This window comes from Mobula birostris, chromosome 23 (genome assembly GCF_030028105.1).
Source record: "Mobula birostris isolate sMobBir1 chromosome 23, sMobBir1.hap1, whole genome shotgun sequence".
Classification (NCBI taxonomy): domain Eukaryota; kingdom Metazoa; phylum Chordata; class Chondrichthyes; order Myliobatiformes; family Myliobatidae; genus Mobula; species Mobula birostris.
Window position 1 is genome coordinate 4600152 of NC_092392.1, and position 22547 is coordinate 4622698.

A 22547-nucleotide genomic window follows, 5' to 3' on the forward strand; every position below is an offset into this window, starting at 1 on the left:
GAGGGGCAGGCTGGTGCATGACTTCGGTCTTTTTGATGTTGATGGTGAGTCCAAAGTTGTCACAAGCCGTGGAGAATTTGTCCATATTGACTTGCATCTCCAGCTCCGAGCCAGCATACAGGGCGCAGTCATTGGCAAAGAGAAAATATAGAGCTAAAGTGGAAAGAGTGTAGAAAAGATTTACTAGGATGTTACCAGGACCAGAAGACGTTAAGTTTTCGGGAGAACTTGGCCAGGTTCAGTCTTTATTCGTTGGAATGAAGAGAATGAGGACCTACCTTACAGAAGTGTTTAAAATTATGAGAGGCATAGATAAGGTGGACGGTGACAGTTCTTTGCCCGAGGTAGGAGAGTCCAGAACTAGGGGGTGTAGGTTTAGAGTAAGAGGGACAACCTCAGCACATAAAGCATAGTAAGTATATAGAATGAGTTGTCATAGAAAGTGATTGAGGCAGATATAATAGTGTCATTTAAGAAACACTTGAACAGTTACAGGAGAGATCATATGACATAGGAGCTGAATTAGGGTATTTGGCTCTTCGAGTCTTCTCCATCATTCCATCATGGTTGATTTATTATTCCTCTCAATCCCATTCTCCTGCCTTCTCTCCATAACCTTTGATGACCTGATTAATCAATAACTGATCAACTTCTACTTTAAATATACCCAATAACTTGGCCTGCACAGCTGTCTATGGCAATAAATTCACAGATTCAGAACTCTCTAGCTAAAGAATTTTTTCCTCATCTCTGTTCTAAATGGATGTCCCTCAATTTTGAGGCTGTTCCCTCTGGTCCTAGACTCCCCCATGATAGGAAACATCCTCTCCACATCCACTTTTAGACCTTCCAATATTTGAAAGGTTGCAATGAGATATCCCTCATTCTTCTAAACTCCAGCAAGTAAAGGCCCAGGGCCAACATATGCCAACTTTTCATTTCTGGGATTATTCTTGTGAACCTCCTCTTGACCCTCTCCAATGCCATTACATTTTTTCTCAGATAAGGACCCAAAACTGCTCACAATACTCCAAGTCCGGTTTGACTAATGCCTGATAAAGCCTCAGTATTACATCCTCGCTTTTTTTATTCTAGTCCTCTCAAAATGAATGCCAACATTGTATTTGCCTTCCTTACCACCGACTCAGTGTTCAAGTTAACCTTTAGGAGATCTTGCTCCAGGACTCCCAGTTCCCTCTGCATCTCTGATTTTTAAAATTATTCTCCATTTAGAAAACAGTCTGTACCTTTATTCCTTGTGCAAAAGTGCATGACCATGCACTTCACAACGTATTCCATCTGCCACTTCTTTGCCAAAGTGTCTAAGTCCTCCTGCTAACATCCAGCTTCCTCAGCACTACCTTCCCCTCCACCTACTTCGTCTCATTTACAAACTTGGCCACAAAGCCATCGAGTCCTTCATTTAAATTATTGAAAAGAAGTAGTTCCAACACCAACCCATGTAGCATAACACTAGTCATCAACAACCAACCAGAAAAGGCCCCCTTTATTCCTGCTCTTTGTCTCCTGCCAATTTTCTATCCTCTCTTGTACCTTTCCTGTAATACTATCGGCTCTTATCTTATTAAGCTGCCTTATTTGCAACACCTTGTCAAAGACCTTCTGAAAATCCAAATACCTGTGAACAATATCAATTGATTTTCCTTTGTCTATCCTGCTTGTCATTTCCTCAAAGAATTTCAACAGATTTGTCAGGCAAAATTTCCCCTTTAGAAAGCCATACTGACTTTGGCCTATTTTATCATGTGCCTCCAAGTACCCTGAAACCTCATCCTTAATAATGATGTCCTCTCACATGTCTCTGTAATTTTCTTTACTCCACTGTGATACTGTTACATTTGTTTTTATCTTATCCATCTCAAACTCAGGGTGAATTCTATCATATTATGTTTACTGTCTCCTAAGGGACATCTCTGACCTTGGCACCTGGGAGACAACATACCATCCAGGTGTCACTTTCACATGTACAGAATCTGCTTTCTGTTCCTCTAATTATGGAACCTCCTATCACTACTGCAATCCTCACTGCCCTTCCCCTCTGAGCCACAGAGCCAGACCCAGTGCCAGAGGTCTGGTCACTGCAGCTTCCCTCCCGTAGGTCGTTCACCCAGAACAGTATCCAAAGCAGTATGTTATTGAAGGGAGTGGCCTCAGCAGTACTCTGCACTTGTTGCCTGTGCACTTTCCCTCTCCTGACAGTCACCCAGGTACCTGCCTCTTGCAATTTAGGGTGGCTACCTCCTTGTAGATCCTTTCTATCTCCTCCTTATTCTCCCATATGAGCTGAAGGTTTTCAAGATGCAGCTCCAGTTCCTTAACATAGTCACTAAGTAGCTGTAGCTCAATGCACTTTGTTCAGATATAGTTATCAGGGAGACTGGAGGTCTCCCAAGTTTCCCACAAGAAACATACTACTACCTCTGGATCCATTCTCAGCAGACTAGCTATGCACTAACAGATTTCTTAAAAATTGCTAGAAACTTTCTTACTTAGAACCTCTGCCTGTACTTGCCCAAGGCTGTTCTCACCTGACCCTATTGTGCCAAAGGCAGACCACTCTAATATTGCCCCACTCCAACATGGCCGTGTCCTTTACACCTCCTTTCTTTTTATTGGCCCCGCACTGATTTCAGCCAGCTGAAAGAAAACTGAAAGCTGTTGAGCTTTTTTTAAACTTTGTGCTGCGTCACCAACAACCTCTTGCACTGGTTTCATCTCAATGATCAAAGGGGCTGAGTGAGGCTTTGAGGGGTGTGGGTGCAATGCAAGAAATTGGGACTAGGTGGTTCGACAATGTGGCTGGCATGGACTGATTGGGCCAAAGTGCCTGTATCTGTGCTGTATTGCTTAATAACTTCATTATAACATTCTCTAATTCTTTGAAATTATACTTGCATAAGTACATAGTCACCTCCAATGCAATGACAAAGTTCATTATTTTTTGTAAAATAGGATCAGGTTCCTACCTTTAGCCTTATTTCTCTCTTCACAGCTAACTACTATCAAAAATGAAAATCTCAAAGAGTCACATACTTTCTGACTGCCCTTTACGCTGCTGACATTTAGGGCAGCAATGAAGGTCCTTTACCTCTGGTGGTGTTCAGGACTTCCTTCATCATGTCAGTAGCTTGGTCTTCGTGCTGTGGGTCACGCAGGTCCTGCTTGGGGACTCTGGAATACTGCTGCACACAGATGTAAAAGTATTCTTCATTGCTGTTTTCATAGCAATTTCTTTCACCAGTCAGGGTGGTTAGCCCTGAGCTGAACCTCTGAACCTGGAGAACCAGTGGACCACTCTTAGTCTGGCCTCTACCCTTTGATCTGTTTGACATAGGTGACTCTACCAAGAGCCAAAGCATAAAAGCCTGATTCCATCCAACATTAGCTCTCTGGGTCATTGAAGCATGCAAGCCTCCAAACTACATGGGTGTGGTCCTCTTGGAGGAAAAGGGTCACATGGTAAATGTTTATTCTTATAAGACAGAAAATCTATTTCAAAAAGTGAAGTACGTAAATTGGTTTATTAGTGTCACATATTCAAGGATCAGTGAAAATCTTTGTCTTGCATGACATTCATACTGACCTTTTGATCACAGCAGTACACTGAGGTAGTACAAGGGGGAAGGGAGGGAACGTCGACTCAGACCATGGGAGGCCTGCAACGGGCATTTTCATGCCTTATAGGGCTCAGATTGTAAGTCTACGTGGGGTGCCACTCCTCGTACAGACTAGAGCAATGTGTGGTTAAGTGCCTTACTCAAGGGCACAAACATGCTGCCACAGCTGAGGCTCGAACTAGCGATCACTAGACGAACGCCTTAACCACTTGGCCACGTGCCCAACAAGGGAGTAGTACAAGGGAAAAACAATAACAGAACACATAATAACAAATTACTGTCGCAGAGTAATTACAGTGCAGGTGGACAATGAAGTGCAAGGCCACAATGAGTAGGTTTTGAGGTCAAGAGTCCACCTCACCATAAAAGGAGACTGTTCAGTAGTCTTATAACAACAGGAGCTATCCTTGAGCCTGGAGGAACAAGCTTTCATGTTTTTGTATCTTCTGCCTCATTTGGGGGCAGGTCAATGGTTGTGGGGAGTAGGCAGGAGAATGGGTTTGAGAAGGGAAATAAATCAGCCATTATCAAATGGAGGAGATGACTCAATGGGCTGAATAGCTAATTCTGTCCCATCTTTTATGGTCTTATTTGTGTGGGGGGGAGAGGAGAGTAAGTGTGAGGATGGTGTCTTTGCTTATGTTGGCTGCTTTACCAAGGCAGCAAGAAGTGGAAGGGAGGCTGTTTTTTTTCCTGATATGCTAAGCTGTGTCCACAACCGTAGTTTCTTGCTGTCTCTGGCATAGCAGTTGGTATACCAGTTTGTGATGCATCCATATTGATGCTTTTAAAATTGCTAATTAAAATTGGTGAAGGTCAAAAGGGACACTCCAGATGTATTTAGCCTTCTAAGGAAGTTCAAAGTATACTTATTTTGAAAGTGCATATATGTTACCATATACCACCGTGAGATTAATTTTTTTGCAGAACAAATGTATAGTTTCCAATTAAAACTATACATAAACAGACAAACAGCCAATGTGGAAAAGATGACCAACTGTGCAAATAGAAAAATTAATACTGAGTACAAGCTTTGTAAAGAGTCCTTGAAAGTGAGTTTGTATGTCGTAGAATCAGTTCAAAGTAGTGGTGATTGTAGCTATCCACACTGGTTCAGAAGCCTGATGGTCATAGGCTACGAAGAGGTAGAGCTATCCACACTGGTTCAGAAGCCTGATGGTCATAGGCTACGAAGACGTAGAGCTGCTGGAACACTTTCTTGGTCATGGCGTCTATGGTTATGGGTGATGTTCACTCTTCTTGACAGTGTTGTTAATCTAAACAGGGCATGTGCATGAAGGAAGTAAGCAGCTCTTTCGTTTTGCTGACAATGAGGGAAAGTATGCTTCATATCATGTTACTTTTACATTTACTCTCTCTCCTTCCTGTACTCTGACTTATTGTTATTTGAGTTTCAGCCCATTACAGTGCTGTCATCTGCAAACTAGTTGATAGGGTCAAAGCAGAAAGGGGCAATGCTGTTGTGAGTGTATTCAGAGGGAAGTAGGCTGAGGATGCAACCTTATGAGACATTGGTGTTGAGGGTAAATGTGTTGCTGCCTCTCCTTTTTGATTTAGGTTGGTTGGTCATGAGGTCAAGGATTGAGTTGCAAAGAGAGTTGTTGGATCCGAGGTGCAGGAGTTGGAGGTCAGTTTGCTTCAAATTATGGTATTGAAGGCTGAGCTATAGTTAAACAGTAACTTGATGTAGTTTCTTCACTCTTTAGATGCTCAAGATATGATTTATTTATTTATTTAGAGATACAGCACAGTATAGGCCCTTCCGGCTCTTCGAGACACACACCCAGCAACACCCAACCCCCCAGTTTAACCCTAGCCTAATCACGGGACAACTTATCATAACCAATTAACCTTACTAACTGGTACATCTTTAGACTGTGGGAGGAAACCCTTACAGAGGATGCTGGGATTGAACTTCGAACTCTGACACCCCCGAGCCGAAATAGCATTGTGCTACCATGGTGTCCAGGGCCAAGAAGATGGAGTCTGCTGTGGATCTGTTTAGATAGTAGTTGTGGTGGGTTGAGATTGCCTGAGAGACTGGAATTAATGGATGCCTTGACCAGCCTCTTGAAGCACTTTATGATGATAGATGTCAAGCCACTGGGCACCTGTTAGAAATGTGACTTGTGAAACACACAAATGTTATTAAATATTTAATTTTAGGTGCACAGATTATGACAGAGTCCTCAAAGAATTTAAGTAATGGTATCTACCATTATTTTGTGTTATCTTTATGCATAGATGAACTTACAGATACATACACACAGCTCAGCCAACTGATAAAGGAGTATCTGAGCCTCAATGATCAAACAAGCGTCAACAGTACCAGAACCATGGAAGTAGAAAAGTGGCAGATGTCTGGTGAGTTTGAGTCAGATATCAGAATGTGGATAAATAACTAAGTTTTTAGTGATGAATTAATGAGTCTGTTCTTCTGCAATATCAGTTTTGAATCCCAGCAGTACTGTCCAGTGATGTAATGTTTGGTTTGAAGATTATTCTTGTGAGGCATAAATGGTATCATCAATCATTGTGTAACACTGAATGTTATTCAGTGAGACAATTTAGGCTGCATGCTATCCTTGAGGCAAAGGTTTTTATGGTTGTGTGGTCTATATAGGACTTTTTGCCAAAAAGCTTCAGTTAGCATTTTTCTAATATGATTAATATATCATCACAAGGAAAGGAACGCTTTGTAGATTTTTTCCCAATCATCAAAAGTAGTTAAATAAAACTAAAATATCAATCATTCCTAGCCTCCTCCTTTCAACCTTTCCATGACAGTGCCTTTGTTCAAACAACACATAACTATTGTAGCATAACCATCATAGCGCATTGGCTTGTCTTTGCTCAGAAATAGAAAATATATGGAAACACATGTAATATATGGTTTCCTTTTATTTTTGGTAATGTTATGTGCTGTTAACCAACTTCTTCAAGAAATAGCTGAGGAATGATTTAGGTAAAGCACCAAGAATATGTCCTATTTCTGATCTGTAAGCTTTAATTGCTGGTATTGCTTATTTTCAGGCTATAGTTGTTTTGTTGGATTGCAACTTTGCTCTAGCTGTAGTGAGGGATATCACTTGCAAATGACACCTCAAAACAATAACTATCATACTTATTTTTTTCTCTGTTGTGTGTTTCCACAAGCACCAACCTGAATAAGTTTTCTTTCACAGGTCAACCTTCACAGCAACATCCTCTGGGACCTCACTTATGGCTAGAGAGGACACAAAAGTCTTGGTCAAAGCCCCATCAATTTCATCTCTTGTCTATCCTCAATAACATGTGATATATCCCATCAAGAAACCAATAAAGCCTTGGGGACTTATTTACCTTAATATTCATCAAGAAACCCAATACCATCTCTTCCTTCATCTCAAAGTGCCCTCGCATATTAGCATATTCCACACTGACTTCACTATCCTCCACATCCTTCTCCAACACACAATACTCAGTTAGGACCTTGCCCACATTCCCTGCCTCGGGGTACATGTTCCCTCCTTTATCCCTGGGTGGTCCTTCTGTCTCTCTGGTTATACTCTTGCTTTTGGTCTATGTATAGAACACAAAGTACATTTATTATCAAGGTATGTATAAATTATACAACCTGCTTGCAGGCAGCCACAAAGCAAAAAACCTGAAAGAACCCAATTAAAAGAGACCAACACCCAATGCCTAGAGAAAGAGAAAAAACACAAATCATACAAATAATGGAAGCAAACAACAGTATTCTGAATCAAGTTGAGTTTATAGACCCCAGAATCCCCAGAGTAGGCCCAAAGCCTCGGTCTCAGCTCATCATACAGTGGGCAAATTGCTGTTAAACTTGCAGACGTGAAGTGTGTTACAGCAGGAGTGGTCTCACAGCCTCAGCGCCATGAAATGTGAAATGAACATAGTGGAAGAGCTAGCGAAATCAGCCCAGCCCTTGCCTCCATTCCCGACACCCTGCCTTTCTAGTCTATTTGGGCCAACATTTAAATCACCCAAACACCGGGTAGTACCACACACTAGGTTCTGGGCCCCGCTGCAGCAATACACTCTGAGCCCAGACCTCACTGCCGAGTGAGTCAATTCAGACCTAGACCTCACCACCCACACCAAAGCCGTTTTGACCTCGTACCCAGTTTGTGGATGGGCATTGAAACTCCTCCACCTCGACTCCTCTCTAAATTGCTCGCTCCAACTTCATCTGACAGGGACACCATCTCTGTCTCTGAAAACATTTCTAACGCGTTATGCTTCAACTTTACAATGCATCAGCATGGCTCATCCCTCGAGTCAGCTTCACCTCCGCTCGCCTCTTCATTGTTTGTGGTGATAGTTTGCCACAATTTACTTCAGAAAAAGTGTTATTAATGTTCTTAGTCATATTTCTTGCTTTTTGAACTACCAGTAAGCTGTCGCACAACTTCAATACAGTCTTCTTAAACAGGAATTGGGATTCTCATTAATCCTACTTACCAATGAACTTTCATTGTCCCTCCTATCTTTCCTAATTCCCTTAAGTTCCTTTCTAGCTTCTTTATAATCTTCATGTTCACTGTTTGATTTTAGTTTCCTGAACCTTACATGTTTCCTTTTACTTCTTGACTAAATTTACCACCACTCTCTCTTCATCCAACATTTCCTTACTTCCCATGCTTGTCCTCTTCTTACTGGAACATACTTGTTTTGTACTTTGTGCAGTTGATTTTTTAACACCCTCCACATGACAGGTATGGACATACCCAAAACAGCAGTTCCCAATTAATTCTCCCTAGTTCCTGATTAATATACTTGTAATTTGCTCTGCCAGTACTGCCTTGCAAGGTCCATACTTAGCTATTTTAAATTTAAGGACTGTTCCTTAACTGTTGTCTCACTGGAAGATCAGTTATCTGGCCAGGCTGATTTCCCAATAGCAGGTCCAGTATGACTCCTCATACTGTAGTTGGACTACCTCCATACTTATTTATGAAAGCCTGTTGGACACATCTAACAAGTCCTGCTCTACCTAAAGTTCTTTGCACTAAAGACGTCCCAATCCAAACTGTGAAGTCACCCACAGTAACCCTGTTGTTTCTGCATCTTTCCCCACATATCTGTTCCTCAATATCCAGGTAGGTATTGGGCAGGCTTGCACCTTTCTTATTTTTGAGTTTTGCTCACATAAATGCAGTAGATGAACCCTCAATTATGTCCCCTCTCAGTGCAGAGTGAAACTATGGCATCGTCTACGCTTAATATTGAAACTCCACACCACCCCCCATCTGTTCTAAAACATCAAAACCCTGAAAACTCTGTCATAGATGGTCCCAAGCCCAGCTGCCACCCCATATAAACCTAGTGCTAGAGGAACACCAACAGAAGCAACAAGCAGCTTATTCCAGGAAAGGGAAGGATCTTTGGCTAGTACACATATAGATGGGCTGCACCTGGACTTGAAAGACTGACCCAGGACAGAGGACTCTTCTTACAGTAGCCTATGCACCAGTAAGGATGATGGGCTGAAGAAGAAGAAGACCTGGAACATTAAGCATCTGATCCTGTTGCACTTTTAACCAAGTGTTTATGATGGTCACAGCATCATAATTCTGATCAAGATCTGATCGGTACTCCAAATTCATCACCCTCATCCATAATACTTCTAGCATTAAAATAAACACACTTCAACCCATCTGTCCTGGGATGTTCATGGGCTATTAGGAGCTGCATTGCCTTTGGACTAGTGGTCATGTATAACCCAAAATAATATAAGGCTGCACACTACAATCTCAAAATGTCACATGTGAATAGGTTTAGTTTCATTGTCAGCTTTATTGAATGTATTCCAGGTGTTATTTAACTCCATTTAGTTTGAACTCATCTCCAGATTATAATGACATAATTATGCTAATATTATGTCCCTACTTCCTATTGTTGTAACATTTAGTGCAGTATCATTTGAGCTAAAAAAAAAAATACATTTGCTGTTGTGCAGGTTTGACAAACAGCATACCATCTAATGAAAGTAAACGAAATTGGAGTTCAATTTCATGGAACATTGGATTTCCTACTGAATCAGTGCAGTCTTCCAACAGAAATTATTCTTCCAGAATACAGGCTAGACTTTCAGCAGAAAGATCAACCTTGGTAAGAAGCAAGAAGTTTTTTTTTAACACTAAAGTAATTACTGTCTATTCATTTCCCAAGTTAACTTAATGTAGTAGTTAAAATGTGAACTGATTTAAGTGAGGGAATGGAATTGACATGATTGTTCTGAGACCTGGCATGGTCGCAATGGTTGGGAGTGTCACCGAGGTCATAAGAAACTAACATTTTTTCAAGCTGCCCACCAATTTTTCAAAAATCTTTAAGTCTAAGAGCCTTATTAAATCACAAATCAGCAAATTATTGGAGAAAATCCAAAGGTATCAGATTTTTGTGCATTTGAAAAAGCCAGGGATTCTCATTGTACAAAAGAAATCCTGCTTCGCATTTTGAATTGAGTTTTTAAAGAGGTATCTCAGAATATTGATGAAGACAAGGAGGTAAGTGCTATCTATATGGACTTTAGTAAGCCATTTTACAATGTCCCATGTAGTAGGCTGGTCCAGAAGGTTGAGGCTCAAGAGATTCCAAGGCAACTGGGTAACTAGATCCAAAATTTGGAGTGCCTTGGTAGGTTAGCAGTTAGCAAAATGTTATTACAGCTTGGGATATGGAGGGTTGGAGTTCAATTCCGGCAGGTTTTTTATTGTAATGTACTGCTGCTGCAAAACAACAAATTTCATGACATACATCAGTGATAGTAAATTTGATTTTGATTCTGAAGAAGTTTCTATGTTCTTCCCGCGAGCATGTGGGTTTCCTCCCGGTGCTCTATAACAGTCCAAAGACGTACGTTAAATGTAAATTGTCCTGTGATTAGGCTAGGGTTAAATAGGTGGGTTGCTGGGTGATGTGACCCATTGTGCCAGAAGGGCCTGTTTCACACTGTATCTCTAAATAAGATAAAGACCAAATAAGAATGAGTGGTGGGAAAGGGAGAAATAGTGGAATGGTGTTTTTCTCGTTGGAAACTTGTGACCTATAGTGTACTGCAGGGATTGTTGCTGGGACATTCGTTGTTTGCAAAACATATTAAGGACTTGAATGAGAATGTATTACATATGATTAATAGGTTTATGGATGACACAAAAGTTGGTGGTGTTGTGAATAGTGAGAAATGTTGTTTGAGGCTGTAGTAGGATATCGATCAGATGGAAAATTGAGCAGAGCACTGACAAGCAGAATTAAATCCAGGCAAGTATGAGGTGATTCAGTTTGGTAAGTTAAACAGGGTAAAATAATCTTTCTTCCTATGGTAAGGGTTGTCAGAAACAAAAAAGACATAGATTGAAGATGATAGGAAGGAGTTTTAAAGGGTATTTGAGGTTAGAGTTCCTTTACATAGAGAGTGATTGATATTTGGTACTCTGTACTAGAGGAGTTGGTAGAGTTGGATAAAAAGAAAGTTACACATGACATTTGAATATCCTGTGAAGGATATGGATCCCATCTGGACAAATGAGATTTGTATAGATGGGCAAAAAGGTTAGCAATGTTAGGGTGGGATGCAGGGCGGGGTCTGTTCAATTCTCTCTCAAATTAACACATTATTTCCAGCTCCTCAATAGGTTGCTTGCTTCATCTCCTTCTCTTACATTTTCTCCTTTCATTTTACTCTGTCACTTTTCCTGATTCTTTGCCTACACTCTTTTAATATTACTGCGCTTTCCTCTCCATCCCTTCCTTTTTTCATCAATTTTCTCTTATTTTTCTCATTTCATGCCTTCCTCTTTTCACTGCTTCAGTTTACTTTTTCTCCTGTATTTTTCCCTCCTGTATTTTTTCCTATTACACTTCTTATCAACCAAATCACCTTTTTTTATCTGTCATTTATCTCTATTTATGCTTTTCAATCACTCTCCTCCTAAATCACTTTGTTATAAACTGATTTTTCTGTTTTCTTCTGTGTCTCTATTGCTGTAATGTCTGATCCACCTCTCACTCTGGATTCCTCCTCTTAATGCATTTATCCTTCTCTTTCTCATTCCCCTATTGCTTTCTGTTAGTCAGTTTCATAAATTGTATCTCTTTTGGACTAGGATAAGAGTTGAAAAACATTTTGATATGCAGTCCATAATTTGTAATGAACATTTAGTACTTTGGATTGAATTATGGCAGAACATAGTGCAACGATAACAACAGACAGTCTGACGGGAGGCATTGATCGCTCCTGTTTAATAATTTTTGCATTATTTTTCTATGGATTGATCTTTTGACAAGTTAATTTTTGATCTTCATTTTGATATTACTTCATTTAGAATTTGTCCCTAATACTGCTTTTCTTTCTTTGTCAAATTTGTTTAAAAATACACAAGTCAGTTAATATTCCTCTGGACAGTCTGGTATTTTTGATAAATGCCACAGAAAGGCCATATTATAAGGCTCCACCAGGTGACCCAGGATCTTTTGGAGAAACCTAGCTAGATGGGAACACAAATCTGGAAATTTTAATTGAATGATTCCATGAGTTATGCTTAGAGAGTCTCTGGTTTTGCCCATTAGCTTTGGAAGAAGAACCCGTAAGAAAATATGCATATTTTCTCAGGAATCAGAATAATTCTTCTTGTGAATCAGAAAGTCAGCAACATTCTTAAATCTCCTGTCCACTGAGTCAATCCGCAACATCTCCCAGGTTAGACACCATGCTGCTCTTTCTCACATAAGGTAGCTCGTTATTGTCACACTGAGAAATTAAAGTCTTTTTGACAAAGAAGCTAAACAAATAAATGAGTAATTATTGTCATTAGATTTTAGGGTCTGCATTAAAGAACCACTGATGCGGATTTCATTCATGTAACCAGACAAACTTTCACCATCAAACCGCACACCTCATGAACTAAAAAAGTGTTTCAATTCATCATTACAACCATTAAGTGCTTCTGCATTTTTTTTTCAGTGTGAAGACTAGCTTCTTTGGGCAAAAGATGAGATCCAGTTATTTGTGACCATCAATGCCACTGTGAATGGTAGAAAATAAAATGATGTAATGCAACAATAAGGATCAGATATGCACTTAAATTAAATGTTGTGGTGTCCTGAAGCAAAGATTGGACTATAGGAGCACGAATAGGCTTCTAAACTGTGGGACATGTTCTGAAGGTCAATTAGATCAGATCATGGATACACTCTAAATAGATTTCCAATGTCATTTCAACATATCTGCTGAAATGCTGCATCGTTCTTACTTTCTCTCTTCTGAAGAGACAATAAAATCAAATTCATAAGGAGTAAATTAAGCCAGAGGCTGAAGTACCTGAGATAGAAATAGATGAAGAGCGGTGATATCTAAGTTGTTGATCTTAGTGGATTTGACAAAGGTAATATTAGTAAATGTCAAGCAGTTGTAGATGGAAATTAATTTTGTGTGGCTGTTTAACTGATAAATGTCAAATAATAAAGTCTGAATGCCTTTGTCTTGTTGCATGGAAGAACCACCTCATTGTTTGAGTAGTTGCAAGTAGAATTGAATGCTGTGAAATCATCACATCTGACATTATTACAGAGAACTGATGATGTGGAACTAAATGTCTAAGACAAAGAATTCCTGTAGCAATGTCTTTGACAAATGTCATTGTCCTGCATCATTACCATCCTCCTTTGTGCCAGGTGTAACATCTGCAGGAGTAAAATTGTTTCAAATATTGGGTGCCTACATTCACTTTTAGCAATTATTTGAGTTTTTTTAAAGTTAAGAATATTCTTAATTTTGTCTAAAAATTGTTCTTCTTTGTTAATTAGGAAAAAAATTCAATTCAGCAACGCCAGAGGGAGGCACGGGAGGTTGTGGTGGGAAGAACTCCAAATAGAGGCACCTACCTGTTCAAAAGGTGACCAACTCTCCCTTCCTCTGATATGTGGGATTCAGCTCCATGTATAGACCAGAACTGCAACTTTAAATGTCATTGTACTATTGTACATGCAGGGAATGGGTTTCAGACCCCAACTACCACGTTTCCCTCATCATTAACTGATTTTTGTATCATTTGAAAACTCCACCCCTCTCACATTTGGTTTAACATTTATACGTATTATAAAAATTACTGAGAACTGAGCTCTAATGATAATACCTTTTGAGCCATTAACAATTATTCCACTTTATGACTATCGTGGGCTTTATCGGACCTCATCAGTAGCCTTGCACGACTGTCTCTGATTAATCCATGTCTTTCTAACTTAAGGTTTGAACTGTCCTAAGAAAGAATTCCATATGAATAGCCATAAATGAACTGGACTGTAATTACTTATTTTATACCTTCTTCCATTGCTTTGGTACCTTTCCTATAGTCAGAGCATATTAGAAATTGAAAACAAAACTGACATCATTCCAGCAAACGGAAATGTACTTAACCCAGGCCAAACAATTTATGAACTTCCAAAGATGTGATAAACCTCTCAATATTTCCCTTTTTTATCTTATCCAGTACTTCACACTTGATTGCCCTACCTATGACATTGGCATCACATTTCATATGTTTTGTGAACTCCTTTGTTAACATTTTTGTACTTGTAGAACTCCTTAAATTTCTTTGAGTATAACAAGAGGTAAGTATATCTTCTCTTTGCTTTTCTATTTTCCTTTTAAATTTCATCCTCTAGACACTCCTTATTCTTCCAGGGTTTCTCCACTATTAAGCTCTCAGTGTCCATTTTATTGCTTTTGTCTAAAGAGCTCGAGGGTTTTAATCTCACCTGGTTTTTTGTTTAGTCTCATTTATTTGATTCTCCTCCTGAAATGCCCCCTTGGCTCCAAGTTGGATTTACCTTCAAGTGGTTGTTGCCAATAAAATTCAGCTAAATTACTTCTCAGTAATGTACAATTGACTCCACCCAAAGGTGGAACCAAGTTACCACTTGAGTTCTGTCTCCCTAAGCCTCATTAGAAATCTATAGTATTCTGTAACAATGCAAACACACCTTTTGTTTAGTTCTGTGGTTCAACCTATATAGCCTCTTTTGTTAACTCCTTTAAGATATCTCTTTCCAGTTACTTGTTCCCTTAACTAACATTGCCCCACTCAAAAATGCTCGACCAACAATGTTAACTCTCCAGTCCTGAAAGGAAAATCCTGCCTGACAAACCTACTGCAATTCTTAGCAGAAATTACAAGCAGGGTAGACAAAGGAGATGCAGTAGACATGGTGTACTTGGATTTTCAGAAGGCCTTTGACAAGGTGCCGCACTTGAGGCTGCTTAGCAAGATAAGAGCCCATGGAATTACAGGGAAGTTACTAGCGTGGGTGGAGCATTGGCTAGTTGGCAGAAAACAGAGTGGGAATAAAGGGATCCTATTCTGGCTGGCTGCCGGTTACCAGTGGAGTTTCACAGGAGCCGGTGTTGGGACTGCTGCTTTTTACGATGTACGTCAATGATTTGGACTATGCGATTGATGGATTTGTGGCTAAATTTGCCAATGATACAAAGATAGGTGGGGGAGTGTGTAGTGTTGAGGAAACAGAGAGCCTGCAGAGAGACTTAGATAGTTTAGGGGAATGGGCAAAGAAGTGACAAATGAAATACAATGTTGGAAAGTGTACAGTCACGCACTTTGGTGGAAGAGATAAATGGGCAGACTATTATTTAGATGGGGAGAGAATTCAAAATGCAGAGATGCAAAGGGACTTGGGAGTCCTTGTGCAAGATACCCTAAAGGTTAACCTCCAGGTTGAGTCGGTTGTGAAGAAGGTGAATGCAATGTTGGCATTCATTTCTAGAGGTATAGAATATAAGAGCAGGGATGTGATGTTGAGGCTCTATAAGGCACTCGTGAGCCCATACTTGGAGTATTGTGTGCAGTTTTGGGCTCCTTATTTTAGGAAGGATATACTGACACTGGAGAGGGTCCAGAGAAGATTCACAAGAATGATTCCAGGAATGAAAGGGTTACTGTATGAGGAACATCTGACAGCTCTTGGGCTGTATTCCCTGGAGTTCAGGAGAATTAGGGGGGATCTCATAGAAACACTCTAAATGTTAAAAGGCCTGAACAAAGATATGGCAAAGTTATTTCCCATGGTAGGGGATTCTAGGACAAGAGGGCATGACTTCAGGATTGAAGGACGTCCATTTAGAACTGAGATGCGGAGAAATTACTTCAGTCAGAGAATGGTAGATCTGTGGAATTTGTTGCCATGAATGGCTGTGGAGGCCAAGTCATTGGATGTATTTAAGGCAGAAATAGATAGGTTCTTGATTAGCCAGGGCATCAAAGGGGATGGGGTGAAAGCAGGGGAGTGGGGATGACTGGAAGAATTGGATCAACCATGATTAAATGGCAGAGCAGACTTGATGGGCCGAATGGCCTGCTTCTGCTCCTATATCTTACGATCTTTGGTGATATGATAAGAGCCGAGGTGATTGAAATCAGTTTTGATGGGCCATAGGTGAACATTTAAGGTGTTAATAAGGATGCCAGGCAAACAGTGTACTTTATCCACTTTGATGGCAGGCTTTCTTAAATAAAATAACACATGCACCTCTCCATGTAAATGGAGGCTATCTCATAACTCTCATAATGCTTTGTAGATGGCAGAAAACTTCTGAGAGATTCACAGGCAGATTAATAACAGCTGAATACCCACCTTTTGACCTGCTCTTGTAGCGGCAATATTTAAGTGGCTGGTTGGCTAAGGTTTAAAGCTGCTATTGGTCCTGCTACCTTCAGGGATTAGTGGGACTTACGTTAACATCTTACCATTCATTATCCTTTACCTTGTTGCTACTCTCAAATACATTACCTAACACTTCTCAAAGATTGAATTCACCTTGTTACTTTTTGCGTAGACCTAACCGATCCATACATAGCTTTCAGTAACCTACAACAACAACATTCTTTCTCTTTGTTAATTCATTGTTAATCTGTTCTTCTGTTTTTGACAATGTCCTTGAGTGGTTAGACTAGACAAGTGCTCTTTGATTAGTGCCTTGGTTGATGGAGTACCATGTGTTCTTCTGCCTTGTATTACATATTACATATTCAAATAAAGGACCAAACAGATAGAAACTAAAATCAGCTTTCTGGGGCGAAAATGATCCATCAGATATTAATTTTATGATTATGAAAGGATCGAGTTAATTAGCTAAATGAATGGAAAAGTAGGGAAAGGAATGGATTAGAGCAACAAATTTTGATCCACTTTTATCTTGGAAGAAACTTATTTAGTTATTAATACCTTTTCTACAGGGCTCGAACAAACGATTTGAAGAGTTATGATGTATCAAAACTATCATTCCACACCTCCATTAGGCCTAATGCAAGTGACATTAGTCAGGATCTGAATTTGTTTTCTTCATCCAGGTATGTTTATTCCTCATAATTTTTCAGCTTTTTTTAGGAGACACCATGACTCTGTTTTGCTTACCACATTCACACAGTCAATTCATTCATTGGGCATGGTATCATTGGTGTTACAATGCTTTAAATAACATAATGTCTGTAAAATAGATTATATTTGCTAGAAGATTCAATTTAGCATTTTCTATATGTACCCTACAGCATGACAATTGGGCTGAGGTGCTCTGTGTAAATCTGTTTTAAATGTTAATAAAATTAGCTTTTAAAAAAATAAGTCTTAGTTCACAATACTTCTTAAAACAAATTCAAGTTACACTCTAAGGCCATGAAAGTCAATGTTCTTAAGATTTAAGATTCAAGATTGTTTAAGTCATTTCCAAAATGCAAATGTAAAGACGACAAAATATTTGTTACCCTGCATCCGATGCAGCGCAAAAAAAAAACTCTACAGTAAAATACAGCGCCTAGAAAAAAACATTTACCCCCTTTGGAAGTTTTCATGTTTTATCGTTTTACAACACTGAATCACAGTGAATTTAATTTGGCTTTTTTGACACTGATTGACAGAAAAGACACTTTCATGTTAAAGTGAAAACAAATTTCTACAAATTGGTCTAAACTTATTACAATTCTTAAACACACAATAATTGATTGCATAATTACCTCCTTCAAGTCAGTAGATGTACTTTTGGCAACAATTACAGCATTGAATCTTTGTGGATAGGTCTATCAGCTTTGCACATCTGGACACTGCAATTTTTCCCCATTCTTCTTTACAAAACTACTCAAAGCTCTGTCAGATTGCATAGAGATTGTGAGTGAACAGCCCTTTTCAAGTCGAGCCACAAATTCTCAATTGGATTGAGGTCTGGACTCTGACTTGGTGAATCCAACACATTAACTTTGTTGTTTGTAAGTCATTCCTGAGAAGCTTTGGCTTTATGCTTTTGTCGTTGTCTTGCTGGTAAACAAATCTTCTCCCAAATCGCAGTTCTCTTGCAGACTGCATCAGGTTTTCCTCCAGGATTTCCCTGTATTTTGCTGCATTCATTTTACTTTTTACCTTCACAAGCTTTCCAGGGCCTGATGCAGTGAAGCATCCCCACAGCATGATACAGCCATCACGATGCTTCACAGTAGGGATGGTGTTTTTGATGATGTGCGGTGTCTGATGGTCAAAAAGCTCAATTTTAGTTTCATCAGATCACAGAACCTTTTTTCAGCTGACTTCAGAGTTTTCCACACACCTTCTGGCAAACACTAGCAGAGATTTCATGTGAGCTTTCTTTCAACTGTGGCTTTCCTTTGCCACTCTCCCATAAAGCTGCGACTGGTGAAGCACCAGGCAACAGTTGTTGTATGTGCAGTCTCTCCCATCTCAGCCACTGAAGCTTGTAACAGTGTTGTCATAAGTCTCTTGGTGGAACTCCCTCACTAGTCCCCTTCTTGAACAGTCACTCTGTTTTTGAGGACAGCCTGGTCCAGGCAGATTTACAGCTGTGCCATACTGTTTCCATTTTTTTGATGACTGACTTAACTGTACGCCAAGGGATATTCATTGACTTGGAAATTTTCTTGTGTCCATCTCCTGATTTGTGCTTTTCAATGACCTTTTTGCGGAGTTGCTTGGAGTGTTCTTTTGTCTTCATGGTGTAGATTTTGCCAGGATACTGACTCTCCAGCAGTTGGACCTTCCAGATACAAAGTGTACTTTTACTACAATCAATTGAAACATCTTGACTGCACAGGGGTGATATCAATTTAATTCTGAGTTTTATTTTTCTAATTTATTTAGATCACTGTGTAGAGATCTGTTTTCACTTTGACATGAAAGAGTCTTTTTCTGTTGATCAGAGTCAAGAAAAGCCAAAGTAAATCTACAGTGATTCAAAGTTGTAATACAATAACACATAAAAACTTCTGGGGGGGGGGAATATTTTTACAGGCACTGTAAATAACACAATGATAAAAAAACATAATAAATATAAATACATAAGATAGCTAGGAACATTGATTGTATGCCCATAAAGTGACACTAAGTACAGGAGTGTTTGTACAGAAGGTTAGCACCAGGAAATGATAGTCATGGTGATTGGGGGTGTAGAGGGGTGGGTTAGTTGGTGAAGATGTTGATCAGCTTTACTGCTTCAATATGAGAGCCCAGTGTAATTTTCAACCTCACCACTTGTAAAATGGTGTATTGAATTCAGGATAGGTTCTTGTTTGAGCAAGTAAATCATTCCAGCAATTTAATAGAGAGAAAAACAAATACAGTATACCAACTTAAATACTTCCAAGCAAGTCTCTTGGGAAAATAACCCTCCCTCTTAGGCTTTTAGAAAATGTTAATTCATATTTCTTCCAGGGGAAGGAGAGATATGCTGCTCCCAATTGCTGTGTTGCTGACTGCTTCAGTCCTTTCCAGTTGCTTGTGAGCCAAATTAATGTTTGGTACTCATTAATATTTTAGTTCAATAGATAGATCATCTCCATGTACCGTCAAGGCCATGAACCACATTATTGTTCTCTCAGCAGCTCTGAAACAACCCAAATCAGCACAGAGGAGTCAATACTTTCATCAGCTGAAGTATTTACAGACAGGTCCAACTCTGTTGTAATGGATACTCACTCCTCTATCAGGGATACTTCCAAGATCCTGCTAAAGATGAAATCCAAGCCTATAACAGATTTCAACAAAACACTTCAAGGTTTGTTTATTACTTTTGCATAAGTAATCACTAAAGAAAGTGATGTGAGATTAATATGGAGTTGAGGGCATGAAGAGAAATAACATGCGATTTTCAAAGTTTTACCCACTTTTATTAGTGTTTTTCTAATACAGAATTTTTAAAGTAAAGAAGCCTTTTTAACTAAATTATTTTATAATGACAGGGTTTGCAAGGGGAAAAATTATTTGTCTAAGCTTCATCCTATGTTCAGAATAACTTCAGTAGAGTGAAGTTGCTGCAGCTAAGAATTTCGCCATTACTTAATTGCCTAGTTGACAGATGGCTATTCAAAAAGTCACTGACGATTTGCCTTCTCTCCAATAAACCCAATCGACAACATGTCACTTTTTCTGACACTTTCAGAAACAGTATGTGGATTAACCTGTTGTCTGACAGACAATTTTTGTCCAGCTGAAGTCTTATATCCATTTCTGGTTAAGTGCAACAACTCCACTTTATCGATAGCACTTTAATTGCTGATCTTCTAAACTAGGGGTTCCCAGCCTTCTTTATGCTATGGATTAATACTATTAAGCCAGGGGTCCATGGACCCCACGTTAGGAATTCCTTTTTCTAATGTCTTGCTATTTGTTCTTCCACTTCCTCTCCTACGAAGACCGTATACTGTGTGCTGTTCCTAGCAGTATCTACATTCAAGTGACTTGCATCGTCTGCTACTCTTATTTCTCATTGACTTCAAATTAGTAGTCTTTATTTCCATGTTTCTTTCTAAAATCTTGAAGATTCATAATCAAATAGTATAGTATCTAATAGATCTTTGAGACTTATCTGCTCTTTCCAAGTTTAACAGTTACCAAAATGACCTGCAGATCATTTGGGAGAATGAGGAGATTATAGATAGTAGCTACAGGGAGGTAGTTACGCCAAAGGAGCAGAGGACGGGAAATTGGGTCACTGTCAGGCGAGGGAAGAGGAAAGGGCAGGCAGAGCACGGTTCCCCTGTGGCAATTCCCCTCAACAACAAGTATACCGCATTGGATACTTTTGGGGGGGGGATGACTTACCTGGGACAAGCTGCAGCAGCCGGATCTCTGGCACTGAGTCTGGCTCTGCAGTGCAGAAGGGAGCGGGGGGAAAAGAGGAGAGCGGTAGTGATAGGGGACTCGATAGTTAGAAGTGCAGATAGGAGGTTCTGTGGTCGTGACAGAGAATCCAGGATGGTTTGTTGCCTCCCGGGTGCCAGGGTCAAGGATGTCTCTGATCGATTGCATGACATTCTGAAGTGGGAGGGTGATTAGCCAGATGTCGTGGTGCACATCGGTACCAATGACGTAGCAAGGAAGAGTGAGGAGGTCCTGGTGAGTGAGTATAGAGAGCTTGGTAGGAAGTTGAAAAGCAGGACCTCGAGGGTGGTAATCTCAGGATTGCTACCTGTGCTACGTGCCAGTGAGGGTAGGAATAGGATGCTCTGGAGGATGAAAAAGTGGCTGAGGAACTGGTGTAGGGAGCAGGGTTTCAGATTTCAGGATAATTGGGACCTCTTCTGGGGCAGGTGGGACCTGTACAAGAGAGACAGGTTACACTTGAACTACAGGGGGACCAATATCCTTTCAGGGAGGTTTGTTAGTGCTGTTGGGGAGGCTTTAAACTAGATTTGCAGGGGGATGGGAACCAGAGTGCCAGAGCTGACAGTGTGGCTGGGGTGAAAATAAATGTTGTTAAAAGTTCAAGCAAATCGGCTAATAGAAAGGTTGTGAGTGGTGATAAAAATCTTCTGAGGTGTATATATTTCAATGCTAGGAGTATTGCGGGGAAGGCGGATGAGTTGAGGGCGTGGTTTGACACGTGGAATTATGACGTTATAGCAATTAGTGAAACTTGGCTACAGGAGGGGCAGGACTGGCAGCTTAATATTCCAGGGTTCCGATGTTTCAGATGTGATAGAGGCAGAGGAATGAAAGGTGGGGGAGTAGCATTGCTTGTTAGGGAAACTATTACAGCAGTGCTCAGGCAGGACAGATTAGAGGGCTTGTCTACTGAGTCCTTATGGGTGGAGCTGAGAAACAGGAAAGGTATGGCCACATTAGTGGGATGTATTACAGACCACCCAATAGTCAACGAGAATTGGAAGAGCAAATCTGCAGGGAGATAGCAGGCAACTGCAGGAAATATAAAGTTGTGGTGGTAGGGGATTTTAATTTTCCATATATTGATTGGGACTCCCATACTGTTAGGGGTCTAGATGGTTTAGAGTTTGTAAAATGTGTTCAGGAAAGTTTTCTAAATCAATATATAGAGGGACCAACTAGAGGGGATGCAATATTGGATCTCCTGTTAGGAAACGAGTTAGGACAAGTGACAGAAGTCTGTGTAGGGGAGTACTTTGGTTCCAGTGATCATAACACCATTAGTTTCAACTTGATCATGGACAAGGATAGATCTGGTCCTAGGGTTGAGGTTCTTAACTGGAAGAAGGCCAAATTTGAAGAAATGAGAAAGGATCTAAAAAGCGTGGATTGGGACAGGCTGTTCTCTGGCAAGGATGTGATCGGTAGGTGGGAAGCCTTCAAAGGAGAAATTTTGAGAGTGCAGAATTTGTATGTTCCTGTCAGGATTAAAGGCAAAGTGAATAGGAATAAGGAACCTTGGTTCTCAAGGGATATTGCAACTCTGATAAAGAAGAAGAGGGAGTTGTATGACATGTATAGGAAGCAGGGAGTAAATAAGGTGCTTGAGGAGTATAAGAAGTGCAAGAAAATACTTAAGAAAGAAATCAGGAGGGCTAAAAGAAGACATGAGGTTGCCTTGGCAGTCAAAGTGAAGGA

The 22547-nt window shown here is 40.1% G+C and overlaps 1 protein-coding gene across 3 annotated transcripts in view; it reads left to right on the top strand.

Annotated features, from left to right (window-relative positions):
- lrguk (leucine-rich repeats and guanylate kinase domain containing) overlaps window positions 1-22547 on the top strand; it is a 140315-nt gene that overhangs the window by 115214 nt on the left and 2554 nt on the right. For 2 of the 3 annotated variants that reach the window (XM_072241140.1, XM_072241137.1), the window contains 5 exons: window positions 5904-6023; window positions 9631-9782; window positions 13479-13567; window positions 16922-17035; window positions 19565-19740. In XM_072241140.1, coding sequence (XP_072097241.1) covers window positions 5904-6023; window positions 9631-9782; window positions 13479-13567; window positions 16922-17035; window positions 19565-19740 — 651 coding nt within the window. The remainder of the gene's footprint in view (window positions 1-5903; window positions 6024-9630; window positions 9783-13478; window positions 13568-16921; window positions 17036-19564; window positions 19741-22547) is intronic. The other variant, XM_072241139.1, reaches the window with a different exon arrangement.